Genomic DNA, 20,000 nt, shown 5'->3' with positions numbered 1-20,000 from the left:
TAAAATGTTATTCTTCCTTTCCTTCTGTTTTTTTCTTTCTTCTTTTTTTGTCTTTTTTTTTCTTTACAACAAATAAATGATAATAGTTTTCATTGTTTCTAGTATTAAAATGATTTTCTTCCTTTCCTTGTTTTTTCTTGCTTCTTTTTTTGCCTTCTTTGTCTTAACAACAGAGAAATGGTAACAGTTTTGATTGTTTCTCGTATTAAAATGTTATTCTTTCTTTCTTTCAGTTTTTTCTTCCTTCATTTTTTCTTCTTTTCTTTACAACAGAGAAATGATAACAGTTTTCATTGTGTCTGGTATCAAAATGTTATTCTTTCTTTCTTTCAGTTTTTTCTTCCTTCATTTTTGTCTTCTTTGTCTTTAAAACAGAGAAATGATAACAGTTTTCTTTGTTTCTCGTATTAAAATGTGACTCTTCCTTTCTTTCTTTCTTTCTTTTCTTCTTCTTTGTTTGTCTTCTTTTACTCCATGAAACTTTTACAACAGAGAAATAATACCAACTTTGATTCCATCTCGTATTAAAATGTTTCTTTTTTTCTTTTCTTCTTTTTTTCATGTCTTTTTTACTCCACGAAACATTTACAACAACAGAAATAACAACTTTTTTCACTGTGCCTCGTATTCAAATGTTATTCTTCCTTTTTCTTTCTTTCTTTTCTTCCTTCAATTTTGTCTTCTTTACTCCATGAAGCCTTTAAACATAGAAATAACAACAGTTTTGATTGTGTCTCGTATCAAAATGTTATCCTTTCTTTCTTTTCTTCCTTCTTTTTATCTTTTTGCTTCATTCTCCCTTTAATTTTCTTCGTATTTCTCTTTCTTGCTTTCCTTCCTTCCTTGGCTCTCTCTATTTCTCTCTTTCTTCTATTTTCCTATCTCGTATTCAAATGTTACTCTTTCTTTTTTTTCTTTCTTTTTGTCTTTCTTCTCCAGTTTTTCTTTTTTTTTCTTCTTCCTAATTCACTCTCTTTTCTCTCTCTCTCTCTCTCTCTCTCTCTCTCTCTCTCTCTCTCTCTCTCTCTCTCTCTCTCTCTCTCTCTCTCTCTCTCTCTTACTTCTTTCTTTCTTCTACTTTCCTACATTGCTCTTTCTTCTCCCTCCCTCTCTTTGTTCTTTCTCCTTCATGTCTTCCCTTCTCCCTCCTCATCCTCTCCCTCACCTTAATTCTCTCCCTCTCCCTCTCCTCTCCCTCTCCCATTCCTCTTCCACCCACTACCTCATTTCTCCCTTTCTATTTTCTCTACCGCCTTTATTTTCTTCTTCTTCTTCTTCTTCTTCTTCTTCTTTTCTTTTCTTCTTTTCTTCTTCCTCTTTTCTTCTTTTCTTCTTCTTCTTCTTCTTCTTCTTCTTGTATTCTTCTCCTCATTTCTCGCCCATCTCTTTTCCTTTACCTACAAACACCCTTCCCCCCATATCTCTCTCTCTCTCTCTCTCTCTCTCTCTCTCTCTCTCTCTCTCTCTCTCTCTGTCAAACCCCAATCACAGTGAACACAACAGGGACACACACACACACACACACACACACACACGTCGGTCCCAGCAAGGCCACGTATTGTCACGCATTGCTCCCTGCCTCCCTGGCGCCCTCAATAGTCATCAATAGTGCATAGAATAGTAGAATAGTACCGAGAAGGGATTTGTATTGAGCTTCCTCGACCTTAATGTATGTTGTGCCCTTGATATTCGTCTATTACTACCATTACTACTACTACTACTACTACTGCTGCTGCTACTACTACTACTACTACTACTACTACTACTACTACTACTACTGCTACTGCTACTACTACTACTACTACTACTACTACTACTACTACTACTACTACTACTACTACTACTACTACTACTACTACTACTTTTTTTTCTATGCAAGAGGGAAACCAGCCAAAGACAACAAAACATTACAAAAAGGCCCACTTGAAACAAAATGCCCACCCTACTATTACTACCTATACTATTACTACTACTGCTACTGTTGCTTTGTTACTACTACTATCAGTGCATGTAGGCAAGGAAATAAAGTTTTTAAAGTGGCCTAACACAAGGGACAGCCTCAAATGACCTAAAGACCAGTTGTTTGATTCCTCTCACGACAAGAAGTCACGGCATTATGAGGGATTGGGTTAATTGTTACTGTTATGAGACGATTGGTGTAATTATCTCATTATTGTAACTCTCTCTCTCTCTCTCTCTCTCTCTCTCTCTCTCTCTCTCTCTCTCTCTCTCTCTCTCTACGTTGTCCCCACATCCTAGTGACGTCACAGCGGTCAAGGTTACAAGTAATCAACATAAACATCGCCTTTTCCCTCCTCCTCCTCTTACTCTCCTTGCTTCTTCCTCTTACTTCCTCTCCCTCCTTCGCCTTTCCTCTCACTCCCTCCCTCTTTCCTCTCGCTGACAACTTCTATTCTTATCCTCCTCCTCCTCCTCCTCCTCCTCCTCCTCCTGCGTCCTAAAATTACCTCCTGCACCTGTGTTCACCTGTTTACTCACCTGCGCAAAATCAGGTGACTGGCAGGTTAATTAATCCTGTCCGCCTCACCTGTAATCTCGCAGGATGCCCAGGTGTTTTTGCCTTACAGTATCGCGGCTCATTCCCTCAGTGATCTTTGTTGGATCAGACGCAGGGAGTAGCACGTAATTGGATTGCAGGTGCGAGGAACGAGATGAATAAAGGATCCGTGTTAATTTAAAGTGATACATAAATAGATAGATAGATAGGTAAACAAATGAATAACTAAATGAAAATTGTTGTTCAGGTAAGGTGAGGTAGGAAGGAAAAATACAAGCTTGAAGAATAACAAAAAACAATAAAAAACAGCAACAACAACGGCAACAAAAGTAGTAGTAGCAGCAGCAACAACAACAAAGAAATCAAACACCAACACAAACAACAACAACAACAACAACAACAACAACAACAACAACAACAAAATCCAGCACCACCACCACCACCATCACAAACAACAAAAAGAACAACAAGGAGGAAGAGGTGGAGAAGGAGGAAAAAGAGGAGGAGGAGGAGGAGGAGGAGGAGGAGGAGGAGGAGGAGGAGAAGAAGTAGGAGGACGAGGAGGAGGAGAAGGAAAAAAGAAAAGGAAAAGAAGCTAAAAAAAACACGATGAAACCCATAATCACTCCTCCTCCTCCTCCTCCTCCTCCTCCTCCTCCAATACCTAACTGAAGAAGGCGCTGACGGAGATGGATGGACGGGAAAAATACCTGACGAAATCTTCTCTTAACCTTGTCCTACTCTGCTCCGCCCCACCCCGCCCCGTCCCCTACAGCCCCTTCACCCAGCCCCGCCCCACGCTAGGCCAGGGGCGCCCCAAGACTCTATTATTAATCCCTGGGCAGTAAGTGATGGCGTGCTGTGTGATCGAGGAGAGAGAGAGAGAGAGAGAGAGAGAGAGAGAGAGAGAGAGAGAGAGAGAGACCTACCTACCTACCTACACACACACACACACACACACACACACACACACACACACACACACACACTCTCTCTCTCTCTCTCTCTCTCTCTCTCTCTCTCTCTCTCTCTCTCTCTATCTATCTATCTATCTATCTACCAATCTTTCAATCTTTCTATCTATCTCCTCTCCCCTTCCTCCTCCTCTCCTCCTCTCTCTCTCTCTCTCTCTCTCTCTCTCTCTCTCTCTCTCTCTCTCTCTCTCTCTCTCTCTCTCTCTCTCTCTCTCTCTCACACACACACACACACACACACACACACACACACACACACACACACACACACACACTACAAAATCCTGCAAACATTTCCTAACATCCACCTCAGTATTTCCCGTGACGGTGGAAGCTTTGCGTGGAATGAAGCCTTACTTTCTTTTTTTTCCTTTTGCTAGTCAGTGTTCAGTGCTTGTTAGGCAGGAACGCAGCGCCACCACCACCACCACCCCCTGCAACGCTCACTCCCAACCCTCACCGCCTTTCTGCCTCGCCATGAACGGGACAAAAGAACGTAGGAAGTTATATGTAGATGTTTTAATTTTTTCTTTTTTATGTAAGAGGGGAGGACTGGCCAAGGGCAACAAAAATATAAAGAAAAATGGCCCACTCAGTTGTCAGTCTCCTCATAGAGCCGGTACAATTAGCCAAAGGACAGGGACTAATGTCTTAAAACCTCCCTCTTGAATGTCACGTGATGGTTATATAATTTAGTAATGGTGTGTATATTTCAGTTCTCCTTCACACGTCTACACTTTCAAGACAATTTTCACCTTTTTTTTTAATTGATCTGTGTTTGGGGACCGGCGCGTCAGTAGTTTTTTTTTTTTTATTATAGTTTTTGTTGCCCTTAGTCAGTTTTCTGTTCTTCCAATAACCTCTTCAATACTGGGACACATTTCTACCTTGAGATTTGTGTACGATTAGACCGTTTTATTTACATTAGGAAGGGTCTGTGGAGGTCGAAAGATTAATGGCCAGAGTCTTCACTATTTCATTTCGCAACATGAGTTTCTGAAGCTGTATAAAACCACCGAATAGTAAGCAGAATAAATAAGAAGACGGGGTGAAAGAAAAAAACGTATCTGTCTTTATGTGTGCACGAGGTATGTACGAAATTTAAATACACTAGTTGTATTTATATTGTGTATTTTGTGTTTTTTCCCCGTTTTTTTTTCAATATGTTAAAGGAAATATACAGAGAAGCTGTCATCAAGTGCTTTCAGTCTTACAATGTCAGATACTTTAGGCTTCTCAGAGGGAATATAAATGGAAAAGACACACTCATAAGTATTCAGTCTTAAAACTTCGTGACTCACTGAAGTTGTAGGGAATAGAGAAACTGTCACCATGTTCACTCCGTCTTAACCCTTTCAGTACCATGATGCGTTTCCATATTCATTCTGCTTACTATTTGGTGATCTTATACAGCTTCAGAAACTTATATGGACGATTAAAATAGTGAAGATTGTGGCCATTAATCTTCTGACCTCCATAGACTCTTCCTAGTGTCAATAGAATGGTCAAATAAAACACAAAACTCAAAGTAAAAATATGTCCCAGTACTGAAGGGGTTAAAATGTCACGTCAAAACTCACTCTCTATTTTTTAGATGATAATAAAAAATGGAAACTAAATCCAATCAATATCAAAAAGCTAAAATAAGTTAAGATATTCACCAAAAACCTTGACATTATAATCTCAAATTTAAGCAGAAAAGAGAAAGAATCACCAAGTTCTTTAAGTCCCAATATGTCACCAGCCCCTTCTTTTCATATCGGCTCCAATAAGTCACCAGGTCATTTAGTCCCTCAACACGCAATGGTTTCACCACATTTTAGAGATAAGTAAGGAGTTGGGAGCCTGTCACCAAGTCCTTTCAATTCCAGAGTCACGAAAGTGCAGAGGGTCACCAAGTCACAGTTTTCAGGTTTAGTAAGTCATCACGTCATCATTTTCACAATTTTACCATGTCATTTTCATTACATCATTCTCACCACGTCAACATTTTCACCACTTCTTCATTTTCATCACTTCTTCATCTTCGTCACATCACTATTTCTATAACATCATCATTTTCATTACATCATCATTTTTATCAGGTCATAATCTTTCACCGTCATCCTTTTATCTATATTTTGCTTGGGATCATTTCATTTCTATTTGTCTGATCTACTTATTTTTTCCCACAATTCCTTACATAAAGAAACTACTGGTGCATAAATAAATAGTCCTAAGTACAAAACAAAGAAAAATTACCTCTTTTTCATCACTAAAGACTAAAGACTCATGAACAAGTAAAAAAAATGGACAAAAGATTCATGAACAAGTAAAGCAGACTCATGAACAAGTAAAAAATTGGACTCAAGACTCATTAACAAGTAAAAGACTCATGAACAAGTGAAATAATAAGATCACCTCCTTTTTGGAATGGACACGGCTCATGAACAATTAAAAAATGGACAAACAAAATCCATGAACAAGTAAAAAATGGACACAGGGCTCATGAACAAGTAAAAGATGGACAAACAAAATCCATGAACAAGTACAAAATGGACACAGGGCTCATGAACAAGTACAAAATGGACACGGCTCATGAACAAGTAAAAAACAAATAAATATAATCCCCTCTTTTTCGAATGGACTCAAGACTCATGGACGCAAACTCCCCCAAAATAATGATCACCTCACCTCAGAGTCAATTAACCTCAGCCTTGCACTAACCACGCAATTCTGAGAGCTGAGGGCTAAGGTGAGGAACTGATAGACAATTACAACTTTACATAACTTTCTAAATGCACTGCACCTTCACATTGGCGTCTCTGATAACTGTGTAACCTTTGCGCTTACAGGTAAAACTAATTACAGAAGGGAGTGGGTGTGATTTGGATAACTTCAGAAATTTCACTAACTACACTTCAATTTCTGTTTTACGTCTCAGATAACTCTATTGATGCTTTAGGTAAGGAAATTGCGTTTTTTTGGTGTTTTTTTCCATTCTTATTTTTATTTTCTTTCTTTCTTTCTTTTATTTATTTATTCATTTATTTATTTATTTATTTATTTATCTATATATTCTTTTTTTTTATTTTTTTTTTTTTTTTTTTTTGTGTGTGTGTGTGTGTGTTTTGGGTTGCAGGACGCAGGAAGTTGGTGTAATTTGTGAACCTTCAGAGATTTCATTAACTACAGTCCACGTTCAGTTTTACGTCTCAGTAACTACATATTTATGCTTCAGGTAAAGAAATGACGCTTTTATAGCTTGTTTTAATGTGGCTTTTGATTCTTTCCTTTTTTTTTTTTTTTTGCGTGTTACGGGTTGCAGGAAGAAGGAAGTGAGTGTAACTTTAGTAACTTCATAGATTTTACGAACTCCACTCCACTTTGAGTTTTACGTCTCAGATAAATACATGTTTATACTTTAGGTAAGGAAATGACGTCTTTTAGTGCGTTTTAATATGCTTTTATCGAGTATTTTGCGTGCTTTGGGTTGCAGGAGGAATGAAGTGAGTGTAACCTTAGTAACTTCATAGATTTTACTAACGCACTCCACTTTCAGTTTTACCTCTCAGATAACTATATATTTCTGCTTTAGATAAGAAATCATGTTATCTGGCGTGTTTTTAATGTGATTTTTGAGATTTTCACGTGTTTTACATTACATTTCAAACCTAGAGAAAAGATCTACATGTGTGTTATCGAGGGCTATGCATGTTTTGGGGCTTTTTCTCCATTGAATACCGTGGTACAGTGGAACCATGCGCGCTTTTGGGGTCTGAGGGGTCTCCAAGTGCACGGGTTCGAATCCTGTCCACGGTCCGAGTGTGAGCTGGGCTTCCTCACTCAGGGCAACGGTTTCCTAGCGGGCGGGCTTTGAGATAGGAGGTACCACAAAAAAGTATCCCCTTTACCCCATAAATTCCCGTGAAAAGCCCACGTGGTATAAAACAAAATAAAAAATAAAAAAAAGAATATCTCCATTGCAGATTTTATACTTACAGAAAAATAAAACTGCATGCAACCCTCTCGTGTTCCCCAAAGTTTTATCAGATAAGGGAGATTACTTGCTTACTTAATCACAGGAGAAGCATTGTGAGTATGTTGAGTATTTCTTTTATGTTCCATCGTACAATACAACTCAGGTTTACGTATTATAGCTCTCAAGTCTTTCCCTTGATTTGCCTGAGTGAGGGAGATTGTCTTAGCCTGACGTTACATCTCTCTCTCTCTCTCTCTCTCTCTCTCTCTCTCTCTCTCTCTCTCTCTTTCCTGGTCAACTTTTCCAACTTTTTCCTCTTTTCTCTTCTATCGAGTGGGGATTTTCTAGGAACACAATTTGTCTTAGAGGTTGACAGTTACTTCGAGAGAGAGAGAGAGAGAGAGAGAGAGAGAGAGCGAGATCGATGTGTTTGTGGGACTGTTTGGGAGGCACACAAGGGGCTTTCTGATTGGTGGACAAAAAGCCAGGTAGGGTGACGCTCTCGCACGCCATTGGCCAGGTTTGTTTACCCTCTGAGACGAGACACACTGGACAGGTGGGACAGGTGATGGTAGGTGGTGGCAGGTGGGGCAGGTGGTGATGGTGGATGGGAAGGCATTGAGTCACCACATAATATAGAGTAATCAATCCATCAATTCATCATAACACTTAGATATCGATCAGTGATTATAATCCTTCCTTTCTCTGTTTTAAGTTGTCTTTCAATTAGTTCATTTAGTTTTGTTTAAAGGAATTTGGTTATTGGTTTGTGGTTCATTGGTTTATTGATTCATTGGTTTGTTGTTTCACTGGTTCATGGAGTTCAGTGGTTCAATTCTTTCATATCAGGTCTTGTTATCATCTTTTACTCGAATTTCTTCTTTATAAAGCATTCAATTATTTCTTATCCTTGTCTTTAAATTAATTCTAATTTTCTTTACTGAATCCAATATCAATCAGTCGAATTTACTCGTCTTTAAAAAACCAATCCACATCTCCTCAAACTGTGTCTCACTGCTTTTTATCGAATCAACTCGTTTATGAATCAGTTCAAATTGTCTTTATGGGATCAAATATCACATGTAATTACCTTTGAATAGAATGGAATTGTCTTTAACAGCTTCAGTATTGGGATACATTTTTACCTTGAGATTCTTGTACGATTGGACCATTTTATTGACATTAGGAAGGGTCTATGGAGGTCAGAAGATTAATGGCCAAAGTCTTCACTATTCTAATCCCCCACGTAAGTTTCTGAAGCTGTATAAAATGACCAAATACTAAGCAAAATGAATATGAAAACGCGTCACGGTACTGAAGGGAATAAAATCGTATATTTTTGACTTACCTAATTGACTTATGATCTAATCTGACTTTAAATCCACTCCAGTTGTCTCTAAATAAAACATATCGTCTCTCTACACCGCCCAAACAAATCTAAGACTAAACTTTTCACCACAAAACAACAAAGCACAGCAAAACACCACAAAGGGCACCAAAACACCACCTCTTTACACAGAAACACAACGCGGGGAGTGAAGAGGGACGCAGCAACATCAATAGCACCTTATACAGGCTTCCTTATACAGTATACAGGCATTACACAGGGACACGGCGACCCGTAAGCCTCCTTCCAGACGCAGTGTTCTTAAGGTAAGGCGCTTAGAGAGAGAGAGAGAGAGAGAGAGAGAGAGAGAGAGAGAGAGAGAGAGAGAGAGAGAGAGAGAGAGAGAGAGAGAGAGAGAGAGAGAGAGTTGGTAAGGAGTGTGAAAGACAAAACGAAAAAAAAATGTAACCTACCATAACGTAACTTAACATGACGTGACGTGACGTAACCTAACCTAACCTAACCTAACGTAACCTAACAGCCACAGAGAGAGTGAAGGTGGAAGCCAATGGGAAGGATAATAATGTAGAAGAGTTTTTGAAAAGGGAATATTACTGTACCATAGTTATTATAAATTCCCTTGATGGTCCACTTAAAGAGAAACAACCACAATATATTAGCGGGCGGGCGCACACACACACACACACACACACACACACACACACACACACACACACACACACACACACACACACACACACACACACGGGAAGGTAGACACGAAGGTTCAGATTAGTTCATTTAAATATATCTCAGCCCAGGTAAACTACGAGTATAAGGTAACAAGATAAACATTACTCACTTCAGTACTGGGACACATTTTTACCTCGAAATTTGTGTACGATTAGAATATTTCATTGACATTAGAAAGGGTCTATGGAGGTGAGAAAATTAATGGCCAGAGTCTTCACTATTTTAATCCCACCCATGAGTTTCTGAAGCTGTATAAAATCACCAAATAGTAACCAAAATTAATATAGAAATGCGTCATGGTACTAAAGGGGTTAATAAACACCTGAATAGGATCGTGACATATCTTCAGGTAATTTTTAAAGAATCCTAACCTAACCTAACACCTAAATAGGATCGTGACACATCTTCAGGTAGTTTTTTAGAGAATCCAGCTGTCATGAGGCACTGGTGGTCTTAGTGGTCTCTCTTTTCTTTTACTTTTTTATTTTATTTATTTATTTATTTTTTTTTTTTTTGTTGCTCGTGGCCAGAAAAATAGCTCGAAATATCCAAGAAAAAGGTTCGAATGTGGTATGAGATTGTCTTGGTTTCAATAAGTCATGGTACGAATAAGTGACGGTACGAATAAGTGAAGGTCCGAATAAGTGAAGGTCCGAATAAGTGACGGTACGAATAAGTGAAGGTCCGAATAAGTGAAGGTCCGAATAAGTGAAGGTCCGAATAAGTGAAGGTCCGAATCAACCTAAATTCCGAATCAACCACAATCCGAACTAACCAAAATCTGAATTAATCGAAATCCGAATCAACCAAAATCCGAACTAACCAAAATTCGAACTAACCACAATCCGAATAAACCAAAAAAACCGAATCGAACCAAAAAACCGAATCATCCAAAAATCAAAACCAACCACAAGAAAAAAAAAAAGATAAATTAGAAAAAAAAAAAAAAATTCCACTAAAAAACTAACAAAACAAAACACCAAACCACAAAGCCAACAAAACACCAGCAACACCAGGAACACTCACCAGTCGCCCAGTGTACCGCCGTATGCTTTTCATTATCCACCGCCTTGACGTCAGCACCACGCCCCAGGAGATACTGTACCACTGCCTTGTTCCCCGCGATGGTGGCCAGGTGCAGGGGCGTGTACCCATCCTCGTCCCGCGCCCCGATCAGCCCCTTCTCGGCCTCCACCACCTGTAAGAGACGCAGAAGAGGTGATGAAGTGATGAGAGAGAGAGAGAGAGAGAGAGAGAGAGAGAGAGAGAGAGAGAGAGAGAGAGAGAGAGAGAGAGAGAGAGAGAGAGAGAGAGAGAGAGAGAGAGAGAGAGAGAGAGGGATGAGAGAGATAAAAACAGTACACACACACTTTTCTATCTAATCCACAAAATATTACAGCCACGAGAGAGAGAGAGAGAGAGAGAGAGAGAGAGAGAGAGAGAGAGAGAGAGAGAGAGAGAGAGAGAGAGAGAGAGAGAGAGAGAGAGAGAGAGAGAGAGAGAGAGAGAGAGAGAGAGAGAGAGAGAGAGAGAGATGGTAAGGATTAAGAGTACAGGAAAGGACATAATATGTAAGGAAGAAGACGGTGGGAAGAAGATAATATGGAGTTGAAAGGGAAGAACTGGATAGGGAGGAGATGATGAGGTTGAGGAAGAGAATTGAGGAGAAGAGGAGCTGAAGAGAAGAGGTTGAGGAGAAGAAGATGAGGTTGAGTAGAGAGAAAGAACGCGTGGTAGAAAGATTGTGAGGCTGAGGAAGGTTTGAGGAAGAGGCAAGGAACGTGTGTGTGTGTGTGTGTGTGTGTGTGTGTGTGTGTGTGTGTGGGGGCTGGGTGGAGGTGAGATAAGGAGGTTTAAGAGAAGGGAGTATGTGAGTTCGGGGGTTGGTGGGAGCGAAAGTGGGGTGTGGCGGGAGTAATAGGATGAAAGGCTTAAAGTTCGTGTGAGTAAATTTTATATTAGGCTGTCAGGAATCTATATTTGAGCGGTGAAAAGCGACAGCACAGAGAGAGAGAGAGAGAGAGAGAGAGAGAGAGAGAGAGAGAGAGAGAGAGAGAGAGAGAGAGAGAACGTACATTGACACACATCTAAGAACTAAAACAACAATGACTACCACTACTACTGCTACTATTACTGCTTCTGCTACTTCTACTACTACTACTACTACTACAGCGTCCTTTCCTCCATCTTAAGCCTCCAATTTCCCTACACGATCCTATAATCCACACCAGACCATAAATATTCCCCCATAGATTCTTTCCTTAAATCCTAAACCCTTCCCCCATACACCTGCTATACACCTCCCTATCTTCCCTATCTACATCCCTATTGACTCAATATTTCACCATAATCACTGGCATAGGGAAAAAATATCAAATAGGTCTAATGAAAAAGGTTTTGGTTCCTCATATTGTTATAACTTCCAATGCTGCACCTCGTTTCCTTCCACCTCATCCATATCTTGCTCTCTCCAACGCAAGAGCTTAAGTGATTCTCTGTCAGGTGCAAGGGAAGGGCGGGGCTTGGTGGGGTTTGGCGGGCCTAGGCGGGGCTTGGCAGGGCAGGTATCCCCTCCTCTTTAACTAACAACGGGACACACAAGGCGGTTCAGATTTCCACCTACATACACACTGAAGGTCTATTTCCCCTTGGACGTCTATTAATTTCATTCTTTGGACTTCATGGTTTTTAAAATGCATTATCTTCTCTTATTTTTCACTCCCGGATATTTTTACGTATAGGAAGAAAACAGGACAATGGGTCACTTAACTTGCCTCACCCAAAAAAAGTTCAAGAAAAGGAGAGGAAGGTCAGTCTTAATTTTTTTTTTCTTTTAATATTGGAGTGAGGAAGAGTGAAATATAAAATGACAGGTGAGTTAGCATACAGGTATTTTGTTCCCACGCCACAACCTACATCGTTACCCTTCGTCAGAGCTTCGTCAGGTAATCTACTAACTCCTCTTTGGACTTGTTGGTATTTAGAATGCATTATCTTCTCTTATTTTTTTTCTCCTGGATATTTTTACGTACAGAAAGAAAGCAGAACAGTGGGTGACTTAACTTGGCTCGCCCAAAAAATGTTCAAGAAAAAAAAGAGAAAGATCAGTATTAATTCTTCTTTTTTTTAATATTGGAGTGAGGAAGAGTGAAATATAAAATGACAGGTAAGTTAGCATACAGGTATATTGTTCCCACGCCACAACCAAAAAAACTCCGTCAGGTTGTTTTTGATCGATATTTTCTTTCAGGCGAATAAAAGAATGGATAAACATGAGGCAACGAGCAAATTTAGCACACAGGTACACCACTCCCACACCTGGCCATAGAAAGGATCCTGCATCGTAACCCTTCTTCAGAACTTCGTCAGGGAGTTCTTGATTTTAATTTCCTGAGGTTTAATTTAATAACGTTTTTAAAATAAGCTCGAGGAAGATTAAATTTAACCCTTTCAGTACAGGAAAGCATTTTTACCATGATTTTGGGGTATGATTAGGCGAGTTTATGTGCATTAGAAAGGGTCTATGGAGGTCAGAAAATTAATTACCACAGCCTTCACTATCCTAATTCCCCACATGAGTTTCTGAAGCGTTATAAAATCGCTAAATAGTAATCAGAATGAATATGGAAAAGCGTCATGGTACTGAAGGGGTTAAGGCGACAGGTAAGACACCCCTCTAACACATGGATGAGGAGAACGTGCATTAGCCTTCGTCAGCACTTCTTCAGGTAGTTTCTTGCTATTCCCAAGGTCAAGAATGGGAAGAACATAAGGGAAGGCGAGGAAGTATAGAGGCGTGTGGTATACCGCTGTGTTGCCTTAGTGGTGAATATTTTAGCATCAAGACAGACCGAGAGGGGGGGAGGTGACGTAGCAGGAGGGGAGAAGAAGGGAGGTAAAGGGAGGGAGCGGTGGTCAGGTGTAGCCAGCAGGTAAAGGTAATCAATAATTGTTCCTCTCACCTGTACCTTACATTGTGTCTCGTATCGCCCTCTATCACTCAGTTAATGTCTTCCTCTCTCTCTCTCTCTCTCTCTCTCTCTCTCTCTCTCTCTCTCTCTCTCTCTCTCTCTCTATTCGTTAAGTTTCTCTTTAAGTTAGGATCCTGTCTCTTTCTCTCTCTCTTACTCTTTCTTTCTCCTTTTTCCACATTCTGTTATTCTTCACTTCCTGGTTTGTCTTTCTCTTACTTTTCTCTTTTCTTTTCTTTTCTTTTTTCTTACCCAATGTTTCCCTTTCTTTTTTGCCAGAAAGGAACGATTTCTTTCCTATTTTTTGGAGCATAATTTTTTTTTTCCTCATCTTTTCCCTTCAGCAATTCAAAGAGGAAGGTTAGGCAGGAAGAGTGTCCATCGTTCCTCTAACTTTTACTTCGTCAGGGAAAATCTACGGCACGTTAAAGTAGAGAGGCTTACATCACCGCCTCCTACTCTTACTCATCTACTTCCTCCTCTTCTTCCTCCTTATCTTCCTCCTCCTCCTCCTCTTCCTGGTTCTCTTCTAGTCCTATCCCAATCTCGTTTTACTTCTTCTTTTCCTATTTTCCCCTTTTTATAATTTCCTCCTCTTCCTCTTTCGTTTGTTCATGTTTTTCTTTCCTTTTTCATCTTCTTTTCCTTCCTTCTTTCTTCTTTCTGTTTGTTTCTCTTAATATTTTTCCCTTCTTGTTCCTCTATTCTTATTATTTATTTTGTTCTTTGTCTTCTTTCTTTTCCTTTCTTTAAATGCCTTCTTTATTTGTCTCTTTATCTATTTCCTTCTTCTTTTTCCCTTTTTCACCTCTTCCTCACTTTCTTTCTTTTCTTCTTTTTTCCTTCTTATCCTTCTTCTTTCCCATTTTACTTCCACTTCCTTTGTTTTTCCTTTTATTTTCTTCCTTCTTATCCTACTCTTTCCCTTTCAATTTTCTTCTCCTCCTCCTCTTCCCATTTTTTTCTTTCCTTCTCTCTTCCCCTTTTCCTCCTCCTCCTTCAAAATTTTCTGTCTTTCTCGCTTTCTCCTTTTCTTCCACCTCCTTCTCTTCTTCCTCTTCCTCCTCCTAACTTTTTCTTTCCTTCTCTTTTCTTCCTTTCTTCCTCTTCCTTCTTTTTCTCTTCCTCCTCCTAACTTTTCTCTCCTTCCCTCTTTCCCTTTTCCTCCTCCAATTTTTCTCCTCCTCCACCTTTTCCTTCTTCTTCTCTTCTTCCTCTTCCTCCTCTTAACTTTTTCTTTCCTTATCTCTTCCTCTTTTCCTCCTCCTTTTCTTCCTCTTCCCAACTTTTCTTTCCTTCTCTCTTCCCCTTTCTCCTCCTCCTCCTCCTCCTCCTCCTTTTCTTCCTCCTCCTCCTCCTCCTCATCTTCCTCTAGTTGTTTTCCTCAGTCTAAATACATTAACATCAATGCCAAAACAAACTAGTCTTACTTAATCTACTTGTTTACTGCCCCCTTTCTCGCGCCCCCCTTACGCACGCCCCCCCTTCCCACTAAATCCCTCATCTGTACCCGCCCTTTCTTCCCTACACACACACACACACACACACACACACACACACACACACACACACACACACACGTACAGAGCTCTTTTTCTTCTCTTTCTTCTTTTCTTCTTCTCATCATCATCTTCGCTATTTCAGTTCTATTTTATCTCCTCTTCCTCCTCCTCCTCCTCCTTTTCTTCCTTCTTTTCTTCTTTTTCTAGTTCTTCTTCACTGTTCCTGTTCCTTTCCTTCTCTTTCTTTTGTTTTGTTTTTCGTCTTTTTTTTTTTACATTTTTGTCTTTTTATCTTCTTCTTCTTCTTCTTCTTCTCTTTCTTATCACAGCCACAACGCGAATAGGACATGAAAACCTATTTAGGCTAGGTCAATCTCTCTCTCTCTCTCTCTCTCTCTCTCTCTCTCTCTCTCTCTCTCTCTCTCTCTCTCTCTCCAGCTGTAATTATGAACGACCCCCCCGGCCTCGCATCGCACCGGGACGACCACTCACCTGGCTCATTACAAGTAACGACCCCTAACTACCTTAACTACCACCTGGACAGTCTGAGGTCAGGTCACTTCAGGGGGCTGACGACTGACCCTTATGTGACCTAATGGGAGTGACCTTGAGGGGAAATAGGTCGTTTATTTGAGGGGAAATTAAGTCGTGTTTTTTTTTTTTCGTTCAAAGGGAAGTGAGGATTCTGAGGGGAAGTGAAGGGGTTTTGTGAGGGGAAGTGAGGATTCTAAGGGGAAGTGAAGGGGTTTTGTGAGAGGAAGTGAAGTCGTGGTTTGAGGGAAAGGAGGTCGTGGTTTTTTTAGGGGAAAGGAGGTTTTTTGAGGGGAAAGGAGGTCATGTCTTTGAGGGGAAAGGAGGTCGTGGTTTTTTAGGGGAAAGGAGGCTTTTTGAGAGGAAAGGAGGTCGTGGCTTTGAGGGGAAAGGAGGTCGTGCTTTGAGGGGAAAGGAGGTTTTTTGAGGGGAAGTGAGGTCGTTTTTGAGGAGAAATTTTATGAGGGAAAGTGACGTCGTGATTTTGAGGGGAAATGAGGTCACTTTTTTTAAGGGAAATTAAGTAGCTTTTCGAGGGGAAATGAGGTCGTGTGATTTTTCCCTTTTTTGAGGGGAAATGAGGTTGTTAACTGAGGAGAAAATTATGTCGTTTTTTGAGGGGAAATGAGGTCCTGATTTGAGGGAAAATTGGGTAATGGTTTTGAGGGGAATTATGTCTTTTTTGAGGGAAAATTATGTCTTTTTTGAGGGGAAAGGAAGTCGTTATTCTGAGCGGATATGAGGTGGTTTTGTGAGGAGAAGTAAAGTCGTGGTTTGAGGGAAAGGAGGTCGTGGTTTGAGGGAAAGGAGGTCGTTTTTTGAGGGGAAAGGAGGTCGTTTTGAGGGGAAAGGAGGTCGTGGTTTGAGGGGAAATTATATATTTTTTTAAGGGAAATTGGGTCGTGTTCTGAGGGGAAATGAGGTCATGTGATTTTCTTTCCTTTTTTTCAGGGGAAATGAGGTCGTTAACTGAGAGGAAATGATGTCGTATTCTGAGGGGAAATGAGGTCGTTAATTGAGGGGAAATGGTGTCGTTTTTGAGGGGAAATGAGGTCGTTAATTGAGGGGAAATGGTGTCGTTTTTTTAGGGGAAATGAGGTCGTTAACTGAGGGGAAATGGTGTCGTATTCTGAGGGGAAATGAGGTCGTTTCTTACGAAGGGAGTAATGAAGTCGATTATTATTTTTTTTTTTTTTTTTTTTTTGCGGGGAACTTGGGTCGATTTTTGAGGGGAAATTGAGTCGATTGAGGGGAAATAAGGTGAAGTGATTTTTTCCCTTTTTGTGATGTGTTTATTTTTCCCCTTTTTAGTAACTGTAGGGGCAGGAAAATAGTGAAGGAAAATAGGTAGTATATACTTTGTTTTTTTTTCAGGAAAGGAAGGAGGGGAAAGTACACACACACACACACACACACACACACACACACACACACACACAGGATTACTAATACCTTTTTGCTGGCATTGTATATTCCCTGTGTGTGTGTGTGTGTGTGTGTGTGTGTGTGTGTGTGTGTGTGTGTGTGTGTGGACGTAATGCATGGCTATAATACTTTGTGGATTAGATAGAAAATGTGTGTGTGTTGTTTTTATACGTCTCTCTCTCTCTCTCTCTCTCTCTCTCTCTCTCTCTCTCTCTCTCTCTCTCTCTCTCTCTCTCTCTCTCTCTCTCTCTCTCTTGGTTTCATTCGTCTTTCTTTTGTTTTTCTCTTTCTCTCTCTTCTGTTTTCTCTTCTCTTCTCTCTCTTCTCTCTCTCTCTCTCTCTCTCTCTCTCTCTCTCTCTCTCTCTCTCTCTCTCTCTCTCTCTCTCTCTCTCTCTCTCTCTCTCTCTCTCTCTCTCTCTCTCTCTCTCTCTCTCTCTCTCTCTCTCTCTCTCTCTCTCTCTCTGCCCTCATGACTATCACATTAACTTAACTACATCCACTAAACTCCACATCAACCCCCCCCTCCCCCTCTTCGCTGTCCTAACCCTCTCACTGTGCGGAATGATAAAGACGAACACACACGGAGGGAAGAGAGAAGGAAGACTTAATACTGTCCTTTCTAACACACAAAACTAAATAAATTGTACGAAAGAGTTAAAGAAATTGTATGGAGATTTGAGAGGAGTGCGTAGGTGAAAGGGTTGTGTTGGGTTAGGTTAAGATAGATTGAGTTGGGTTGAGTTGGGTTGGGTTAGGTTAGGTTAGGTTTTTTTTTTTATGTAGGAGAGAGGAACAGCACAGGAAAAAAAAAAAAAAAAAAAGGCCACTTTCATGCTGGTTGTCTAGAAGATAGAAAAAGCGTTAGCCAGAATTATGGAGTAAATGTCTTGGTTAGGTTAGGTTAGGGTAGGTTAGGGTAGGTCTTGTTTGGTTAGGTTAGGTTTGGTTTGATTAAGTTAGGCTAGATTAGGATTACTACTACTACCACACCACTACTACTACTACCACTACTACCACCACCACCACAACTACTACTACTACCACACTACCACCACTACTACTACTACAACTACTACCACCACCACCAAAACTACCACCACTACTACTACTACTACTACTACTACTACTATACCCAAGAAACCAATGCATAAAAGTAAAAAAAAAAAAATTACATTAGGATCATGGCAGAGTGTATGAGTGAAAGGGTTAAGAGAAGCCTTACCTGGTCTATACATGAAAGCGTCTGGTTTTCCACGCAGTAGTGTAGCGCTGTCTTGCCCGTCCTATCCCTCTCCTGCACGCTGGATGGCTGCGGCAGAGAGGAAAACACGAAGGATAGAGAGACTGCACACACACTCACACACACTCACAGAAAAAAACTACCCCAGATTACATACTGGTTTAAAATATACAATGTCATGTCAACAATTGTATATGCTATTCGTTGTTCTAGTGTTTATATACTAGTGAAGGAGACTCTGAGAAGGAAGGACGTGTGGTGAGGTAAGAGAGAGAGAGAGAGAGAGAGAGAGAGAGAGAGAGAGAGAGAGAGAGAGAGAGAGAGAGAGAGAGAGAGAGAGAGAGAGAGAGGAGAAGGAGGAAAGTAGTTTACAGAGGTGGTGAGGGGAGAGGAAGGGAGGAACGAGAGGGAGAATAGGAGAGGGAGGGGAGAGAAACAAGGGTGACAAGGAAGAGGAGGAGCGAAATCAAGAAATGGAGACACGACAGAGAAGGAGGGAGGAAGGGAAGGAGGGAGAGGAGGAAAAGGAGGGAGAAAAGAAAGAAGTGGAGGAAGCAAGAAGGAAAAAGGAGGAATATTTGCTCACATTTTCCTTCCATATCGACTAGGCGTTTGGTGTTTTCGTGAATCAATATTTGCGTGACGCGGCAGAATTCAGGTCATGAGAGTGTGACCAGAGAGAGAGAGAGAGAGAGAGAGAGAGAGAATATTCACCCACCTTTCTATGGATAATCTGCCTGACTGTGTGGTCACGCCCCTGCTGGCACGCATACATGAGCGGGGTGACGCCTTCGCTCGGGCCAGGGACGGGTTCGGCGGGCTCTTCACGCCCACCCACACTCCCGCCCGCCATCTCCACGCCCACGCCCGCCACCGCCGCAGTCATGGTCGTTCTGGGGAAGAATGGTGCTGTGGGTAAAACACTTATAACATTTGAAACTTTTCTTTATAGCCAATACATTTTCTGGAACTGCTATCTGGTGATTTTTGTACACCTTCAGAAAATTGTATGGAGATTAAAATAGTGAAGACTCTAGCTATTAATCTTCTGACCTCCGTAAACCTTTCTTAATGTAAATAAAATCAACGAAGCATATCCAAAACTCATGGTAAAAACGCGTCATGGTACTGAAGGGGTTAAGACGGCCAGCGACAGGAAGCATGAATTAACACGTTTTATGAAGCCAGGTAACGAGAGGTGAGCCAACAGGTGAGTGCAGGAGAGGCCGGTGAGACTTCTGACGCTGCTGCAGGAGGAGCGTGCAACTGTCATGTGAAGGTGTGTCAAGTGTCTCGCCTCCCTAAGAATACCCATGAAGTTCCCTCCGATCTGTCCTCATCACCGCCCCTGTCTGTGTGGTGAGGAAGTCCGCGGTGCCCTCTCCTCCCTCTAACCCACTCTAGTTTCATGATCGCGGCCTTCAATCTTAAGTATCTCTCGAAATGGTTCTGTTGCTGATCTGCTGACACTTTGCTCTCTTCGCATATGGTAGAGGTGACTGACTTACACACACACACACACACACACATCCTTACAAACCTCCCATCTCACGACCAGCCTCTCTCCCTTCAGTCTCAACGCTTTACACTTTCAACTCCAGAACCTTTCGTCTCTACAGCATCACAAACCCTAGCCCTACCAGTCACAACCCCTGCATCATCCTGCCCTTCGCTTGCACCGGCTGTAGAAGGGCACGAGAACCCTTTAACTAACCCTCAGTTCACCCCAGCACACTGCAGCAGCACAGAGCACCAGGTAATACGTCAATGTGCTGCAGGTACGTCACAGGAACAGAA

The 20,000-nt window shown here is 41.0% G+C and overlaps 1 protein-coding gene across 7 annotated transcripts in view; it reads right to left on the bottom strand.

Moving 5' to 3' along the window:
* The window catches only part of LOC123508384 (serine/threonine-protein phosphatase 6 regulatory ankyrin repeat subunit A-like), a 70,901-nt gene that overhangs the window by 45,733 nt on the left and 5,168 nt on the right, over positions 1–20,000 (bottom strand). For all 7 annotated transcript variants that reach the window (XR_006675932.1, XM_045262084.1, XM_045262088.1 and 4 more), the window contains exons 2-4: positions 18,922–19,096; positions 18,186–18,272; positions 10,560–10,731 (exon numbers count right to left, since the gene is read on the bottom strand). Coding sequence is in view for 6 of the 7 variants with exons in the window: in XM_045262084.1 (XP_045118019.1) it covers positions 10,560–10,731; positions 18,186–18,272; positions 18,922–19,089 (427 nt within the window). In the remaining variant the exon portion in view is untranslated. The remainder of the gene's footprint in view (positions 1–10,559; positions 10,732–18,185; positions 18,273–18,921; positions 19,097–20,000) is intronic.

This window comes from Portunus trituberculatus, chromosome 24 (genome assembly GCF_017591435.1).
Source record: "Portunus trituberculatus isolate SZX2019 chromosome 24, ASM1759143v1, whole genome shotgun sequence".
NCBI lineage: Eukaryota > Metazoa > Arthropoda > Malacostraca > Decapoda > Portunidae > Portunus > Portunus trituberculatus.
The sequence above is the reverse complement of the archived record's forward strand: the minus strand, read 5'-3'. Positions and strand labels throughout refer to the sequence as shown.